General features: G+C 32.7%; 1 protein-coding gene across 5 annotated transcripts in view; it reads left to right on the forward strand.

Annotated features, from left to right (window-relative positions):
- Window positions 1-16,702, forward strand: part of smash (smallish) — a 124,510-nt gene that overhangs the window by 95,657 nt on the left and 12,151 nt on the right. For all 5 annotated transcript variants that reach the window (XM_072546662.1, XM_072546661.1, XM_072546660.1 and 2 more), the window contains 5 exons: window positions 1,474-1,561; window positions 8,607-8,804; window positions 8,936-9,081; window positions 12,117-12,255; window positions 14,606-16,315. In XM_072546662.1, coding sequence (XP_072402763.1) covers window positions 1,517-1,561; window positions 8,607-8,804; window positions 8,936-9,081; window positions 12,117-12,255; window positions 14,606-16,315 — 2,238 coding nt within the window. In that variant the 5' untranslated portion in view covers window positions 1,474-1,516. The remainder of the gene's footprint in view (window positions 1-1,473; window positions 1,562-8,606; window positions 8,805-8,935; window positions 9,082-12,116; window positions 12,256-14,605; window positions 16,316-16,702) is intronic.

Here is a 16,702-nt window from a genome sequence, read left to right on the forward strand (position 1 = left end):
GAGATAGTTATAAAAAACACTTCTTTTGTAGTAATTTATATATGTCAATAGCTTTGTTTTCGCATAAACACACATGTAATACTACTTTTTAAAATTATGGCAGTTAATAAATGATTAAAGTTTACCAAACTTCAAACAGATCGACGAAATATGCGATTCAATTTGTTTCTCCCTGAATGCGATTATTTAAATAACTGTGCTTGCCCAAAAGTCACTCTAGAGGTATTTTATAAATGGCAATCGATTCTTTAAGGCTTTATTTATAAGGTTTATTAAAAAAACTTTTAACATTTTATTACATTTGTTATTAAAAAACAGTTTAAAAAGGGCTGACTTATTAGCTTCTAAACATTTATAATAGCTTGTTATTTTTTATTTCAGACGGTTATAAGCAGGCTTAATGTTAATAAACAATGGAAATATGGTTTTTAGAAAAAAAAATCCGTCTGGTTTCCTATTTGTCATAGAAGGTTCTGGTTTTTTTGAGAAGTGTGTTTTTTGACCAGCTTTTCATTGGGCCTATATACGAGTGTGTGACAAAAAAGTCAAAGTTATTATAAATGTTTATAAACTAAAAGGTCATCCCTTTTTCAAACTGTTTTTTTAATAACAAATTTTAATATACCCTAAAAACGAAGGCTCAAAGAATCGATTGCGATTTTTCATAAGCTATTTGGTCGATCCGTTTGAAATTTAGCACATTTTTTTCACCAAAATTTTCAGTAGATATATTACATGTCATTATGCAAAAAAAAACAAAGTTTATTTCACAAACATTATTAAACACAATTAAAATTTATAAATTACAGCAAAAATAAGGGTTTTTTGAAAGGTCAATTCTTTATGTATTTTTATTTTGAACCTCTCAATATTAAAGAAGTTTTTATGATCTATAACTTTTATTTGTACTACTTTTCCACGTAATTGTCATCAGCTATCCCTCATATAACTTTTAGATTCCTTAAATACCTGTATAAGATTTTTTCAGAAATATGTGTAGACGTACAGCTGATTTTGCTTTTTTTCTTAAATATTTTTTGCCTATAAAACGTTTCTTATATATTTTAAAGTAAAATGGTTCAAATAAAAGTTATAGTAAAAAGTTATAACCCGTTTTTTTTTAGAGTGGAACTTCAAATTGAAGCGCGTTGGCAAAATGTGTGATATCTTGGCTTCTATCGCATGTAGAACCTTCATTTTTTTAAAACTGGGGTCGCTAAACAAAATAATAAGAATTGTGCTATTTTCACCTGGGAAAATCCCGGAAAAATAAATAATTAATTAAAATTTTTCATAAAAATGTTATTGAATTTTACCATTATTTCGTAAGGAATATTTAAATTTTATTGATAAGTGTATATTATTTATATAAATACATAGTAATAATTATAAATTATTAAAATACGTTTATTTTTTTAATAATACACCACGCCAGAGGATCGTATTTACCAATATAATTTTCTTTTGTTATAGATATCCGTATCTTCCAACAGCATGACATTTTAAATGGACAGTAATGGAGAATAACGAATACCCAACGGACCAAAATAAAGAGAGACGAGTAAGTATAATTTTCTTGTTATGGTCATCCATCTTCTATAATTATGGCAGGCTGGAAGCAATCTTAATTATAAATCATGTGATTCATATTTTCTCTTTCTCGTTACATCCATCAAATACGTTGTGTTCATATTGTAATCATTCGTATAGTCTTTTTCATGATTTGCTATTTGTCGCATGGATTGATAACAGTATTAGCAAAAAACTGGAATGATAGGAGTGTCTTTAAGGCTGTTTTATCGGTGCACCAAAACCTAGGGACAGTGTTTTCTCTGTTATTTACCGACAAAATGTCTCGAAATTTGGACACGTTATTTGAAATTATGTTGCCTTTAAACTGATGGTTTTACTTTTTTTATTTTTTTGAAACTTCTGTTGAAAAATTGGAATATACTGTTTAACGTTCTATTATAACCAAACTTTTTACGCCCATCACTCGAAAGAGTTTTTTTTTCTGTAATCGTTGATTTTTGTTTCACCTTTCTGTGTCCAGTAATAATCGAGAAAAGCGTGTTCAAACTTTAAAGAAAATTGCTAAAAAATACTGAAATCTAATAGTGAAACGTGTTACTCATCATTGGCGCTTAGTTTCATCGTTATCGCCTTCGTGACGTCAAATCTCATGAACGTACGGTCAGTTAGTTCGTGTTAAAAATAATTTGAATGGAGAATAATGTATTTGTTTTTATTAAACTACCCGTCGGCCGGCGGCACTGAGTAAAGCTGGTCTCGCGTAAGCAGTGTAGAAAAGTAAGTGATACGCCCATTTCAAATCGCAGTGTGCTTGGACTGCTAAAACAGCCTTAAAATGATTTTTGACATAATTATTAAAAGAAGAACATTTGTAGACGTACTGAGGGAATTCGGTATACCGATATGAATGAAACAAGTAAAATTACTTATTAAAAAAATTGTGTATTACCAAGAAATAAAAACAAAATTTATTTAATTTGTATTTTAAGAACTATTTCCGAACGGGAAATCCAAACGTCAAGTAAACATATTTTCAACAGAAATTGCTTGCGCTAAATACGATTCACTTTGTGTGGTTGTTTGGAACAGCATATATCCATTTTTGTAAATAAATAAAATAAATAACGTACTCGGTAATTATTTATCAGATATGTGTAATTTCAACTGTCAATCTTCTATTCGGAATTTTGTCTTACCAGCTTGATATTAAGGTAGAGGCACCAGTACCTGACGCTCTAAGGCCAGAAAGATACATTTTCTGATATTAAAACGTTAATTTTACTCAGATTTTTTTGGTCTCTTAAGCAAAATGTATGATTAAGTTTATTACTAATTGTACATGTGAAAGGAAATTTGATTTAAATAAAACTTGCCAAAAAAAACTTATTTTTAAATACATGTTTTGTCTCCAATACCTGGCATTGCAAATTTTGCAGAATCCAAAAAAATACCCAATACCTGACATATCAAAAAAGGTATTTAAATAAAAAAAATTAACTTATTTATTCAAATTCTTTATTTGGCCATTTCCACGAATTAAAGTTGCTGTTTACCATAACACTAACAAACGCCTTATTTTCTTCTACTTCTTTTATTTTTCCCGGGTAGTGTTGATCTTCATAAATAACAATAACATGGTCACCTTCTTTTAAATGAGATTTGTTGAATGTTGGAACAATAGCTAGAATATCATCAACACTATCAGATTCCAAATTTAATTGCTCATCCGATGGAGATGTTTCAGAATCTTCTTTTTATAAGAATCTGAATTTTCCTTGTATATCCGCTTGTTTTTTTTTCTTTCAGAATCTTCTTTTCTTTGAATTCTTTTTCTATTTTTTTCTTTAAATGGTATTGTTTCCACTGAGTGGAAGTTTCAACAGAAGGTAACTTTTCACCGACTCTTTTTCGTTTCTTTATAACATGGTTTGTCTGGCCAAAACAATGCCTTCTTAAATGGAGTAGGAATTTGTCCATCAATTGGTATTTTTTTTTCAGGTGATTTTTCAAGGAGACTGTTGTAAGTTTTCTAAAGTAATTGTATCGTTAACATTAAAATCGAGTTCAACAACTGCAACATCGCCACCTGGTGGATTATTATCCGTATCAAAATGTGGTTGTGGATCTTTATCTGTATTGCATTTATCCATGCTGTTCTCCTTGTTATCTGAACGGTCTTCTCTGTTGTTGAGATTTCAGGGTCACTTAATTTGGAAACGATAAATGTGTTAAGTTGTTTTTCATTTTTGATCTTCAGCCAAACTTGAAAAAGACTTTAATGTTGTATATTCCCGTTCCACGTATCCGAGTCTGCTGCATTAAATTCTTCTAACAAGCTAGGGACAATGTAGGTCTCTGTTGAAATGTTTTTTCTTGTGGATTTTCTTCTACGGGGAATGGATTATTGTGAATTTCTGTATTATTTGACTTAAAATATTTTTGGTAGTTGATTGCATCGGCGTTGAATGGGCACAAACCGGCAGCACGAAAACCATTCAATATAATTTTCGGAGTAATGGAATTCTCTATGGCTTTTGCTAGAAATGGTCCAAAATTCTCCTTCTTCATTTTTGAACCATTGTTTTGTATTCTCCAATTGTTTACTTCATTTCTCCAGCAATTATGCAATGCAATAAGAATAATTTTTCTTTCAGTACAGAAATCACTAAGAGGCAAAGTCAACTGACTAGAATGTCCATCAACGAAAAATATACTTGGAAACTCAATTTCATTTTCCGCAGCCCAAGGATAAAAAACGTTTGTTATATACTCATAGAAAGTTTCCGCGGTCATACATTCACTTTCACTTTTACGAATTGCAAAACATTTAGGCATAGAAGCAGATATACCCGGTAGAATCCTTTCATAAGCAAACATCACCATGCGTGGGTCAATGTTTCCTGCTGCGTTTGCTATCATAAGAACAGTAAGGCACTCTTTCCCGTCATTTGGTAGATGGCTGTAGACAGTGGAGTCTCCCTTGCGTGTAAGAACTCTGCTTCCTTTAGGATTCATATAAAAAGCTGACTCCTTAGCACTGAATGCTCATTTAGGATCATTAAAAATGTCGTAATAATTATTCTTCTCAAGGTACGATTTAATATCGCTAAACCAGCGGCGTAAATTTTCTTCATTGACAGATGACCTCCCGGTGGTTAGGTTTTGCGCGACTCTATGTGTCAACTTTGGATGTCTTTGTAGAAAACAAGAATACCACTTTTTGCCAGATCTTCCATTTTTGAAATTATTTTCAAGTTTGTTAAGTTTAAAAATTAATTCTACAGAATCAATGATCTGAAGCTTTGTTGCTGGAAAACCACGATCAGAAATATAAAATAACCATTTGACCAACAGATTTTCTTCATCAGGGGTTAAATTTGTAGCAGGTCCCTTTCTGTATTCTCTAGCGTATTTACCACTTTTTTATATATTAATGTAGTTCTTGGGATCCCATATTTTTTGCCCATTGGAAGTATTCCGTTGTTAATATCTGCCAGGGCTTGACGTAATGTCTCATTAGAATATTTTTTCGGCATTGTCAACTGAAATACAAAGAAAATCTAAATTAAAATCCGTAAACTAATTTTCGAGGCCAAATTCAGATTTTTGGTTTAATCTGTGCCTTCTAAGAATTGCAAGGCAAAACAGACGTTGATAGAGATGTTATTAGAGACATGGGGAATCTAAAAATTGCATTCCACAACATATCTCCTCAACTAAGCAAAAATCCTTAACGAATTGGTTTCTTGTACTCGTACAGAGTATACCTATCGGAATAAAAAGTTTCCTTTTATCTCTCTGTCTTTCTCCATCAAATCTTAACTGTCTTTTTCCTTAAAATCTAAATTATTAAACAAATATTATTTGGACCCAGTAGCTGTTTCCTACTTAAATATTCATTCAAAGTATAAAAACATCGGAAACTCGATAGCTGACACTAGTGTCACTTACTGGATACTCGCTCGGATCTTGTACCAGTAACTGACACCCCCTATCTAACCTTACTTTATTAACATAAGGTAATTTTAACAACAAACACGTACATTTATATTACTGTTAAATGGATCTACACTAAAAGACCTTTAAATACACATTAACGTCACACACCCAAGTTATATAAACTATTTTCTTAGTGTTTTTGCTTAGTAATTTCGGCAAAACGTGCAATTTTACGTAACTTATAAAACTAGTCAAAGTAGTCAATGTTACCAACCTTAAAATTTATTTTATCGACGCCTTGATGCCAACATATTCAAACTGTTACCCAAGGAAGCAAAGACCGCCAATACTACAGACTGTACTGTTTCAAATAGTCTTAAGGCCGATTCACATTATAGCTCAGGTCACGCTCCGCTCACGCTCAGCTCAAGTTCGGTCAAGTATTTTTACACGCATCTTAAATGGTGCTATTCACAGTAAACACAACGCTCACGTTCCGTCCCGCTCTTTTGACCGCGGCGATTCTCCAGGAGAATAGTTTGATCGTGACTTGATCTGAGTGGAGTGGAGCGGCAGGGTAGTGTGAATTAGTAACAGTCAGGTGAAGGTACGATTTTCGCAGCTCGATGGATGACGAACAGTTGATTGAATTGGTGCGCTGCTGTAAGGAATTGTACAACCAGGGAGATAGACTGTATTTTGATACGGTACAATAAAATTTATGTTTTGTCATTCGAAAGTACTGAAAAAATTTAGTTTCATCGTCATAGAGACCTTTATACAGAGTAAAAAACTCCCCTTCTGTTTTCCTTGTTTTTAAAATATTGTGCACCCATATTCTTGGCTGTTTATTGGTTGACTGAAGCTCTTCTTCATCCAAACATAAAGCAATGACAGCCAAATCACTGTTAGAAAAATCTTTAAACATGTTAAACAAATTTATATATGCAAAGAACTGTGCCTATTCTCTGAGTCCCGCCAAATTGAATAGTATACCGAAATTCTTGATCGTGAGCGGAGCGTCACCTGAGCACCTACTGTGAATAGTGTACACAATTCTTGATCGTGAGCGGAACTTGAGCGGAGCGTGACCTGAACGTCTAATGTGAATCGGCCTTTAGGGTACATAAATAATAAATTCTGGTATCGGTACTGTCAGCAATGGGAGCCACTACCTTACATGGTATGGAGCCTTGTTACAATCAAGTATTTATCAAAGTAATCTAAAATGTTCTCACTTATAATTATGTCGGTTGTAAATTTGTCATACTGCTATCAAACAATGTATCATCGAATTGGAATCCATCTTTTATTCTTATACAATTATGTAGGAGGTAACAGGCTTTAATTAGCAATAATGTACGATCGGGTTGAGGATTAATATCCTATTTAAAATTCTCCACTTATCGAGAAGTCTACCAAACCGTACGTTATCGTTCTTCATGGTCGTATTAGTCGATAATTCTAAATACGTTGTTACTTAATTCGGATACTCTCTAAGAACTTGCCCAGATAAGGCAAAGACTTCATCATCAATTAATATGAACGGTAATAGTTGTACGTATGAATCATTTCCATGTAGAATCATGGCCATTTTTTCACCTTCTTGCAATGCATTTCGTTATTGCTAGTAATTCAGCGGATTTGTGGTGTTATTTTACATCTCCAAACTTACATAGCAGTTCAGGTAACAGCTAATTTTAATTGATGTATTTTATGAAAGCTTTACATAATTGAATATATTTTGGTTGATACTGTATAATATTATATCTGCATGTATTAAAAAACGTTACCATAATATGGAGAACCCAGCTTATCAAGTACCTCGTATACATCATTAAGTACGCGTATTTATGACAAAATATATACTGGTTGCGAATGCCATATGTAAAATGTAAACAGAAGTTCTTTAAACAGATGTGACACTGAAACAAGTCCATGGATTCCAGCCAATGTACCGTCTTTCAGCCGATATAAAAGGTAGACAAAACGAAAGAGCATATTTTGAGTTAAATTTGTAGAAAACCTTCAACTTCTAGTCGGTCATTTAAGGTATAATAACAAAATAATGAGAATGTGTTTATGTAAATTCGAATATATCATTTTATAATTGTTTAATTTAAATTCCACCAATAGTTAAAAATGTATGTTTTTTCTTTACATTAAATTTTTCTCTCTTCATTTTAATCTCTTCATATTTCTATTTCCTCATCAAATAAAAAATTAATCTACATTTGAAATCTAATAAACTATTTGTCATAAACCAGTATGAATTTCGGAAAAATAAAACAACAACTTTAGCTATTGAATATTTTAGAAGGATTTGAGCAATATCTTAAAACTCTTGAATCCTTTGTCGATCTCACTAAAGCTTTTTATTGTTTGTCACAAAGTATTCTGCTCAGAAAACTTCCTTATTATAATTTTCATACTGATGCTATTCAGCTAATTGATTCGTATCTGTCAAATCGTAATCAGTATGTTCACTTCAACCAGTGTGATTCTCAAAAACAATTTCCGATGTATGGTATCCCTCAGGGCTCAAGTTTTGGGTCCAATATTATCAGGATTTTAGCAGGGATTAGTTACCTAGAACACTGCCGACCTTTCTTTATCAAATTCAAAAATTATGCTGCTACCTACTCTGTTCATATTTCAAGTTCTAACTGAAATTCACAGAAAATGTGTCCATCCGTAACTTTGCCATAATTATTTTTCTGTTTAATATGTGTTCTTGTTTGTATATATTTAAGTTACGTTTTATATTCTTTTTTTATATGCTCTGTATTTTTTTAACTTGTTACAAACAATATTTGTATTTATTTTGTAGTTAAATAAATTACTCTAACTCTACTACACATAAGCGATGTACTCGATGTCGTAGGGAAATAGCTGTAAGGCGAGGTTGCCGCCCCCTCCCGTCTTTCTGAGAATTAAATAAACAGTTAGATTGGGGTCAAAATTGACCCCGCCATACCAATTAAGGGTTAAATCGTTTTTTATCTGTGACGAGTTTATATGCCTGATCAGGCCTCTTCACTAGACATTTATACCATAAATATTTTTCAACTTTAATTGTCTATATGTACTTTGTTTAATTTGTATCATTTTAATTGGTTTTTCTTGATTTTTAGAATTCAAATACGGAGTATATGTCTACAAAATGCCGAATAACGAAGCCAGAACCACCAAAACCTGCCACGAATCCATTGCAATTTATAAAAGTAGCGCCTTGTCCTCTTTTCCAAAAAGCCCACGAACAAATAAAAAAAGTAGAGGAAATAAAAAGAGAAGAAAAAGAAATGAGAACAGAAATTGAAGATTGGCAAACGGTAACATGATGTTAAATATTTAAAAATGTTAGATTCACTAGAAATAATACTTTCTGGTTAAACTAAGCATTAGGGCAATAACTCAAACTTATTAACAACTAACAAATTTATTTTTATTGTTTTCTTTCCAGAATCTTGACAACTGGAAGAGTAGCAGAAGAAAAAGGCAAGAACACATCATAGAACGGGTAGTAGAAGTAAAAAAACTGACAGAACAAGAAGAAAATGAGAAAAGCAGAAGAAAAAGTAAAACTTTTAACGAAATGATGGAAGAAAGGTAAGTGTCTATGGTTCTATGAATAAATTGAAGGGTACAGGGAAAAATAATTATATATCATTTCTTTTCACAACTGAGTAAATTGAATTTTAATGTTCAAAACCAATTATTTTTATTTCAAAAAGGGATTATAAACAGTAGTTTATATAAGACAGAAGTTAACATTATTATAAAGTATTTATAACTATATTTTTTTTGGTTTACAAAAACTGAAGTCGGCTTTATTGCAAAAAAATCTGCATCACACAGTTTTGCAGGAACAAAAGTAGCAATGTCACCTAAAACAGACAAAAACCAGCCGTTTTTATTTTTGAACTAAAAAAGAAAATTAATGTAGGATATAGAGCAGGAAAGAACAAACGGAAATACGAAAAGTTTTTACAAAAAGATTAAAGAACAAAACAAAAAATACAAAGGCAAAACAAACGGAATAAAAAATAGAGAGGGAACAGTGATAATAGAGGATCAAGAATACAAGCAAGTATGGAGGGATTACTACAGAGAGCTCTTGACGGAGGAAACAACAGAACAAGAAATGCATAACGAGGAGGAAACGGTGCATGAATAAGAAGCAGACGAAGTAGATGAAGTAATACAAAGAAGCAAAAATGGAAAAGCCCCTGGTAAAGATGGAATTAATATGGAACTAATAAAATACGGAGGAAGGGAACTAAGAGGAAAAATACTGGCACTATTGAAAAATATATGGAAAGAAGAGAAAATGCCAGGGGACTGGTGGCAATGTTCGGAATTAATTTTTTTTTTGAAAAATCAATGCAGATGACTTTCTTTCTGTTGCCTTTTTGTAGATTTTTTGGCTTGCCTTTTCCTTGAATAGAACGCTTCAGCCTTTCTTTTATGCAAATCGTTCATAGTTAATTCTCTAAGTTCATCACACGTTGCGCATGTGTCACTTCTGGGGTATCGAAAAGCAATATTAAATTCCTTATTAAAAATTGTTCTGTACATTTCATATGAGACTTTAGCATTTAAATGCTTTTCCTTAAAGAGGTTAAACATTTTTTTGATCAGCTCTTCTGGTAAATAAGTCTCTTTTGTATTTTTCATACTATAGTGACTCTGACGACCCTTAAAACTTTTGATGTGGTCACATAACCTTTTGTTAAGTCGTCCAGCTTCCTATGTGTTGCACTATGCTTTCCACGTCTATCCTGAGGAGCTGCACCATTTCGTTTGAGGCTTTCCTTTATATAATTTATTTTATTTTTTGTAATCCCATGAATGGAACAAAAAAAAAGTTCGTGTAACCTTCTGGCTAAGGTCTAGTGTTAGGGTTTTCAGTTCACGCAAGCGCCCCTAACATGACTTAACGACTACTTTCGTAGCCGGGACCGACGGCTTTACGTGCCCTCCGAAGCACGGTGGCAGCTTAGTTAAATTGGACAAAAAGCTTTGGCTATCATATATCACAATCGCGAACTCGGAACTCGATACGCATAACTTTCATCATGAAAAGTGGCAGAATTCTCGTTTCGACGAGGCCTTCTATGCTGGACAGGTAAGACCGTAATTAAACCAGCCAAATAATAATTTTGCCCATCGTGAGAGCATTAAAATTTCTCAATATCTCTTTTCTTTGCGCATCATTAATTACCTCAAAGTACTTCAACTTTAAGAAGTTACAAGGCTGTCCAACTTCAACATTTTAGAGACCTCTGACATCCAGCCGGTTGTGTTCCTTTTTTTTTTTTTTTTTTTTTTTTTTTGAAGGCATAATTTTGTTTTCAACGAACCTCTCCGAATCACTATTAGCTATAGTCGTTTATTAATAATCACACTAACAAACAAGAACTTACACTTTTGCGGTTACAATAATACTGGCATGTTTCTTAAAAATGAATATTGCGTCAGCCGGTTTGTTTATATGATATCGCTGTTTTTTTCCGCTGGACGTTTGGACTAAGCTGGGTTCTTATTCGGTACGCTATATTTTAGACATTGTTTTACGCCATACTACGGTAGTTTTTTCCCAGTTTTAGTACTCTAAATTATAGGTTGTCATTCGAAGAATTTAATGGCGTCTCTACCAAGATTTTTAATAAAAAGTGACGTATCTGATTTTTCCCTGTACCCTTCGATTATGACTCTCAACTTGTGTGATAGATTTAATTTTTGCTATTCGTGTATTTTATCAATTTAAACGTAAAATTTATATATTTAAATTTCATCTTATAATTTATACTGTATTCCCTGTTCCAGATTTCCATCCAGTATAATTTTTGTATCATTGTATTTTTCACTATACTTTAAAACTATAACGAAGGTGAATTCTTATGCATTTTATTTATCTCTGAGGTTGAAAATGTGCAATGTAATGCGAGATGTAAAATGACCTACAGAAAATTAATAGTGTTACTATAGTTTCTGGTTTCAAAGGAGAAGATATTCCTATTTGAAAGGCAATACTCGCGTATTGGATATTTTTAAGCTTACACATATATTTTCCGTATATTTTATAACATCGATGTAGTTCTCTTATTTGGTTATTTTAAAAAATATACTAATATTTTTTAAAAATCTGGTAGACAATTTTAGGTGTTTAATAAATGTTGACTCATATCTTAGCTCTCATTGTACATATTTATCTACTTTTAAAAAGTTCTTTTTAACAAAAAATAACGTTCAAATGGTGTCATCGAGATAACTAGGCTCCTGATCTTTGCCGAATCTGTTTATATGATCTATAAAACTCGCACCAAGACTCGTAATATACAAAATCTGTGTAAATATTTGGTATCTTTACAGTCATTACTGTTATTTTTACATAAACTGTTGCAAGCATGCATTAAATTAGGCCAGTGAAGAAAAAAATCAGCTGAAAAAATCTTATACAGGTTTTTGAAGGATCTAAAAGGTATATGAGCGAAGACAGCCCGTCGCCAGGCTCGCCTCTGCTCGTTCCCTTTATATTTTTATGTGTAGACTTGAAAGATACTCATTTCTGAGCCATCTTTTTAGAAATCTTTTTGTCTCCGTGTCCATATCGAATATAAACCGTATTTCTTTCGTTGTAGGAGTAGGGGCAGACATAAATTTAATATTCCTTTATACGAGGACGATTCAAATGATTTAAGCGATTATGGAATTGGGAGCAGCAGCTCGAAAACGAATAGCATTAAAGATGTTGATACAGACGATAGTAGCAGTATACTGGTAAGTTATTTTAAAATAATTGTTGTGTATGATCCGCAGACTTAGGCAAATATGCATATTCAAATGTAAAGTAAGGGATAGTACTGTACGTTGGGACACTTTTCTAAATAAAGCGCATGTTAATATTTCTTTTCAATAACTCAAATATATATTGACGCATACCTGTTTCCTATAAGCATCTAGTACATGTCCAGTATTATTTAAGTTTCTATTTTTATTATGAATACATGAAATTTTTTTTTATCTTAGTTTTTGTCCCAAGGTACTATACCATCCCTTACCTTGGGACACATAGGCATGTACTATAAGACGAAAGGGTAAAAACACAATAAATCAATTCAAGTAGAAACAAGTGATCTCTATTATGAAATTTGTGATTACAAGCTTAAAGCTAACCTTAACTAACCTATTACATAGTTTGTAAAGGCTACCGTAAAAACCATAAAGTTTGTTTGTCTAGAAGTAGACCCAACAGGGACTGGCACGGGTAATATTTTAATTATATCATTCATGGAAAGTTCATATGTTTGTTCAATTATAAACAAATTTATTTTCTGAATAACTGGTTCCCTTCTTAAGATAGCGTACCTCTAACATAGCACCATATAATTTTAGAATTTCCACAACATAAAAATGTTCTCTCTTTTTACCGACAACGCGAACTAATGCAAATCCGCCTTCCCGTTTTCTATTTCAATGTCCTTTTCTTCTTCTATGTTGATTGACCCTGTGGCTCCAAACCCTGCTTAACGTGTTATTTTTTTTTGCTTTTGATTTTTATCTTCTTGGCTGCTTCGTTTTCTATTTATTTTTTCTCTGGAGTGTCAGTCAACACCGGTCAGGTTTAGATCTGCCACACCTTACCTGTCTTACTCCAGCTTTAAGAAATGGCCATATCTGCTCTGGACTGACAAAATTTGTCACAGCAGCAGATTCAGCAGTTGATGAACTAGAAATGCATCTACTGTAATATGACTTTTATAGTTATCAAGTATTAACAATACTTTTTATTCCAATGTACGTCTGGTATGGTTAATGAAATGCTTGAGGAATTCTAAAAAAAATTCTGAGTTGGACTATCCAGAAGGGTGAGCAAAACCCATGCTTCTTGGAGGTGCTCTGTTTAGAATGTGTTCTTTAAAAAACACTCTTGGGAACACAAGAGCGGGAGGAATAGAATTACCTATTTCGTTTACGCCTGCCATCATTGTTACGTTGATGGCTCGTTACCCTCACGTCGTGTGTCCTACTTGTTTCATTCCTTTTATGGATATGACATTGTTTGGATTATGGACAGTTGACGTCTATGTTTTACACCCTCTCTGGAGTAAAATGTTCTCTTTCCATCAAACCTTTGAGTTTGCCAAAAATAGTGGAAATATTGTACCTATTGAAACTGGTAGAACGGGATAAAATTGTTTTCTGTGGTTTGCGCAGAGAAATAGCATCCTTATGATGATTCATCAATTCATAATACCAATTTTTTCCTGCCAACCATTTTCAATCCAGGATTCAAGAACTTTCTTTTTGTCTACCTGAGCAAAATCACTTGCTAAAATAAGAAGTTGTTTTCTTGTAAGCCTATAGTGTATTTGTGAAGCTTGTTTAAGATCTTTTTTCAGTGTATCTTCTTCTTCAGGAGTAAATACACAATTGATATCGCAATTGGTTTTATATTGGAAAACGTTATTGCGTGCCTTGTGTATTTTCAGATGCCTTGATAATGTGGATTTCGAAACTTTACATTCCACAGCAGCCTGTCGGATATACCAGTTTTTTCCAAAACCAAAACTGCTGCCCTTTCAATATCAGTACCCTGGACTTGATAACTCGCTTCACTCCTTCTTTACATCTAGACATCTAAAAATAAAAATAAAACTTTAGTACCGTACCTCGGGACAGTCCCAAGGCAAGGTCCATAACACAAAGGTACAGGAAATGACACATTTCCAAAACAATTCTATTTATAATTTAGAGGTTAAGTTTTTATCAATTTTTATTTTATACAGTCATACTTCACATATATAGGTATAGCATATACAGCCAAATAAAACTCAATCCTACTTACTTTATTTTTCTGATAGCTTACAATTCTTTAAACTATTTTACTTTTGCACCAGTAAAACAAAACTTTATTAATAATAAATAAAAATGAGAGGTATAAGTTTAATATTATCACCAATAGGTGGCAGCTTATGTGTGTCCCAAAGTACATGCCGTCCCAACGTATAGTACTCTTCCCTATATGCGCATATATAAAAACAACTATTTTTCGTAATTCAAGAGATTCAAGATTTTTTATGTTTACTATTTTCTGAAAAGCATTCGAAATAAACCCTAATCTTTTCAGGACGAAAAAGACAATCACACATTCGATTTATCTAGTACTAAAGAAAATTCCAGTACCTCAAACCAAAGTCAAAGTGAAGATGAAACCAACACCACCAAAAATGAACCCATATCTGTAAATAAAAACAATACGTTTACAAAAACATACACGAGTACCTTGTCTACTAGCCTAAGTTCCAATAAAAGTAAACCTGTTCCCTTAAGTAAGCCTTCCATATTTGAAACTAATTCATATCAAGAACCTAAAGAAAAGCAATATACCTACGAAGGAGCTATTCAAGATTACCGGTCGAGAATCCAAACGATAAATTCAGAAGATTCTAGCAGATATAAGCCTAAAGAGCAAACTGATGTATTTCTTCCTAAAGGAGAAATATTTAAGAGAAAGGGATTGTTTGAGAGCAATATAGAAATTAGTCAATTAGAGACTCCTTCTTCTAGAAGGTTATCAGAAGACTTCGTTAATACTAGAAGCATTAAAGACAGACTGAAGAGCTTTGAACAAATAAACGATCAATATCCAAAAACTGTAGATAAAAGTGAAATACAAGTCTCCGTGAGACAAAGGCTTCAATCATTGAACAAATCCAATGAGACTGACTCTACAAACAACAACCTCACCCGAACAAATATCAATAAAATATATTTATTGAATAAATCAAATAGCTCTAATTCTTTCGAATCCAAGAAATCTTGGAACAGTGACGACAGATGCTTCAGCCCTGAAACCGAACTTTATGTTAACAAACTGAATATGTTCAACAGGGATTTAGATAATCTTATGATTAACAAATCTCTAGACGAAAGTTATGCGCCCTCTATATCTTCTACCGAGTTAACTTGCATTTCTTCTGACAGGGAAGACAGTGGTATTCACACAGGTGATGTATCCTGCTCTGTCAGTCAAGCGGATGAATCGGTAGATGTAGAAATAGCTTCCAACATAAATGAAAGACTGAACGAAGATACTCAATTTGAGAAGGATCTCGCTCAATTTCAAGCTGATATGGAAAAACTTAAACCTGTAGATAAAAATGAAAATTGTTTTAATCAAAACAAGGAAATTACACAAGATAGTGATATAATTCTTATCCCTATTACTAAAGAAATTATTGATACTACAATCGAATTTCTAGAAACGTGTAGACAAGATTCCTCAGAGAATTTAACACCGCAAGAACCAATTAACAAAAATAATGTAATACCCTTACCAGTAAACAAACCAAAGCCTGTAATATACGAAAACGTCGATGTTAAAAATTTAAGTCCTGCATTGGATTTCATTACGAGTGATTTCGTTTTGGATGCTTCCTTCTCCGATTTCAACCCTCCTCATATAGAACCTCCCAAAGTCAAACCTCCTCCTCCTCCACCACTAGAGAAACCTGTACATGATTCAGTAAAACGCGCAAATTCAACAAAAAGAATAAAGAAAGAACTTGATATTAAAAGATCAAGTTTTCTTGGACTAGATGAACCCAATAACGATGAGGATATCTCTTTGGAGAAACCACCAGACTTGAGCAAGTATTTTCCAAATATGCAGAAGCTTGACACAAGTATTGGGAAAAAATTTCCAGAGGGGGTACTAAGTAAAGTCGAAAGTCAGGATTCTGGTTTGGATTTGGATAAGGGAAGATTATCTAGTGATACGTGGTGTAGCAGTGTTGGTGATTCTGGTACACCTAGTCACGAAAGGCAAGCTAGTGAGGTGAGTCAAAATGTATATTGTCTATTTATTAACAATAAGTTTAAGTAAAGAGGTATATTGAACAAGCTTGTATCTTGCAAATTTCTTAACATATTCTCATAATAACTTTTTTTAACTTCCCATTTATTAACAATCTGTAATAAAATTACAATAAGTAAATTGTTTATTTATTTTACAAGTAACATGCAAGAAGTTGTCCCATGTCAATTTCCTGTTTACATTTTTATTTTTTTTTTATTATTGACATCACAATTTATTACAATCTGCATTTTTTACAAAGTAAGCATTAGGTAATATTTATGTCGGTTAAACTATTTTAATGCGACGAACATATCCATTAATATGCCGCTCTTAATGTTAGTCCAGGGATTCCCAAACTTACTCGTA

Source organism: Diabrotica undecimpunctata, chromosome 10, assembly GCF_040954645.1.
Source record: "Diabrotica undecimpunctata isolate CICGRU chromosome 10, icDiaUnde3, whole genome shotgun sequence".
Taxonomy (NCBI): domain Eukaryota; kingdom Metazoa; phylum Arthropoda; class Insecta; order Coleoptera; family Chrysomelidae; genus Diabrotica; species Diabrotica undecimpunctata.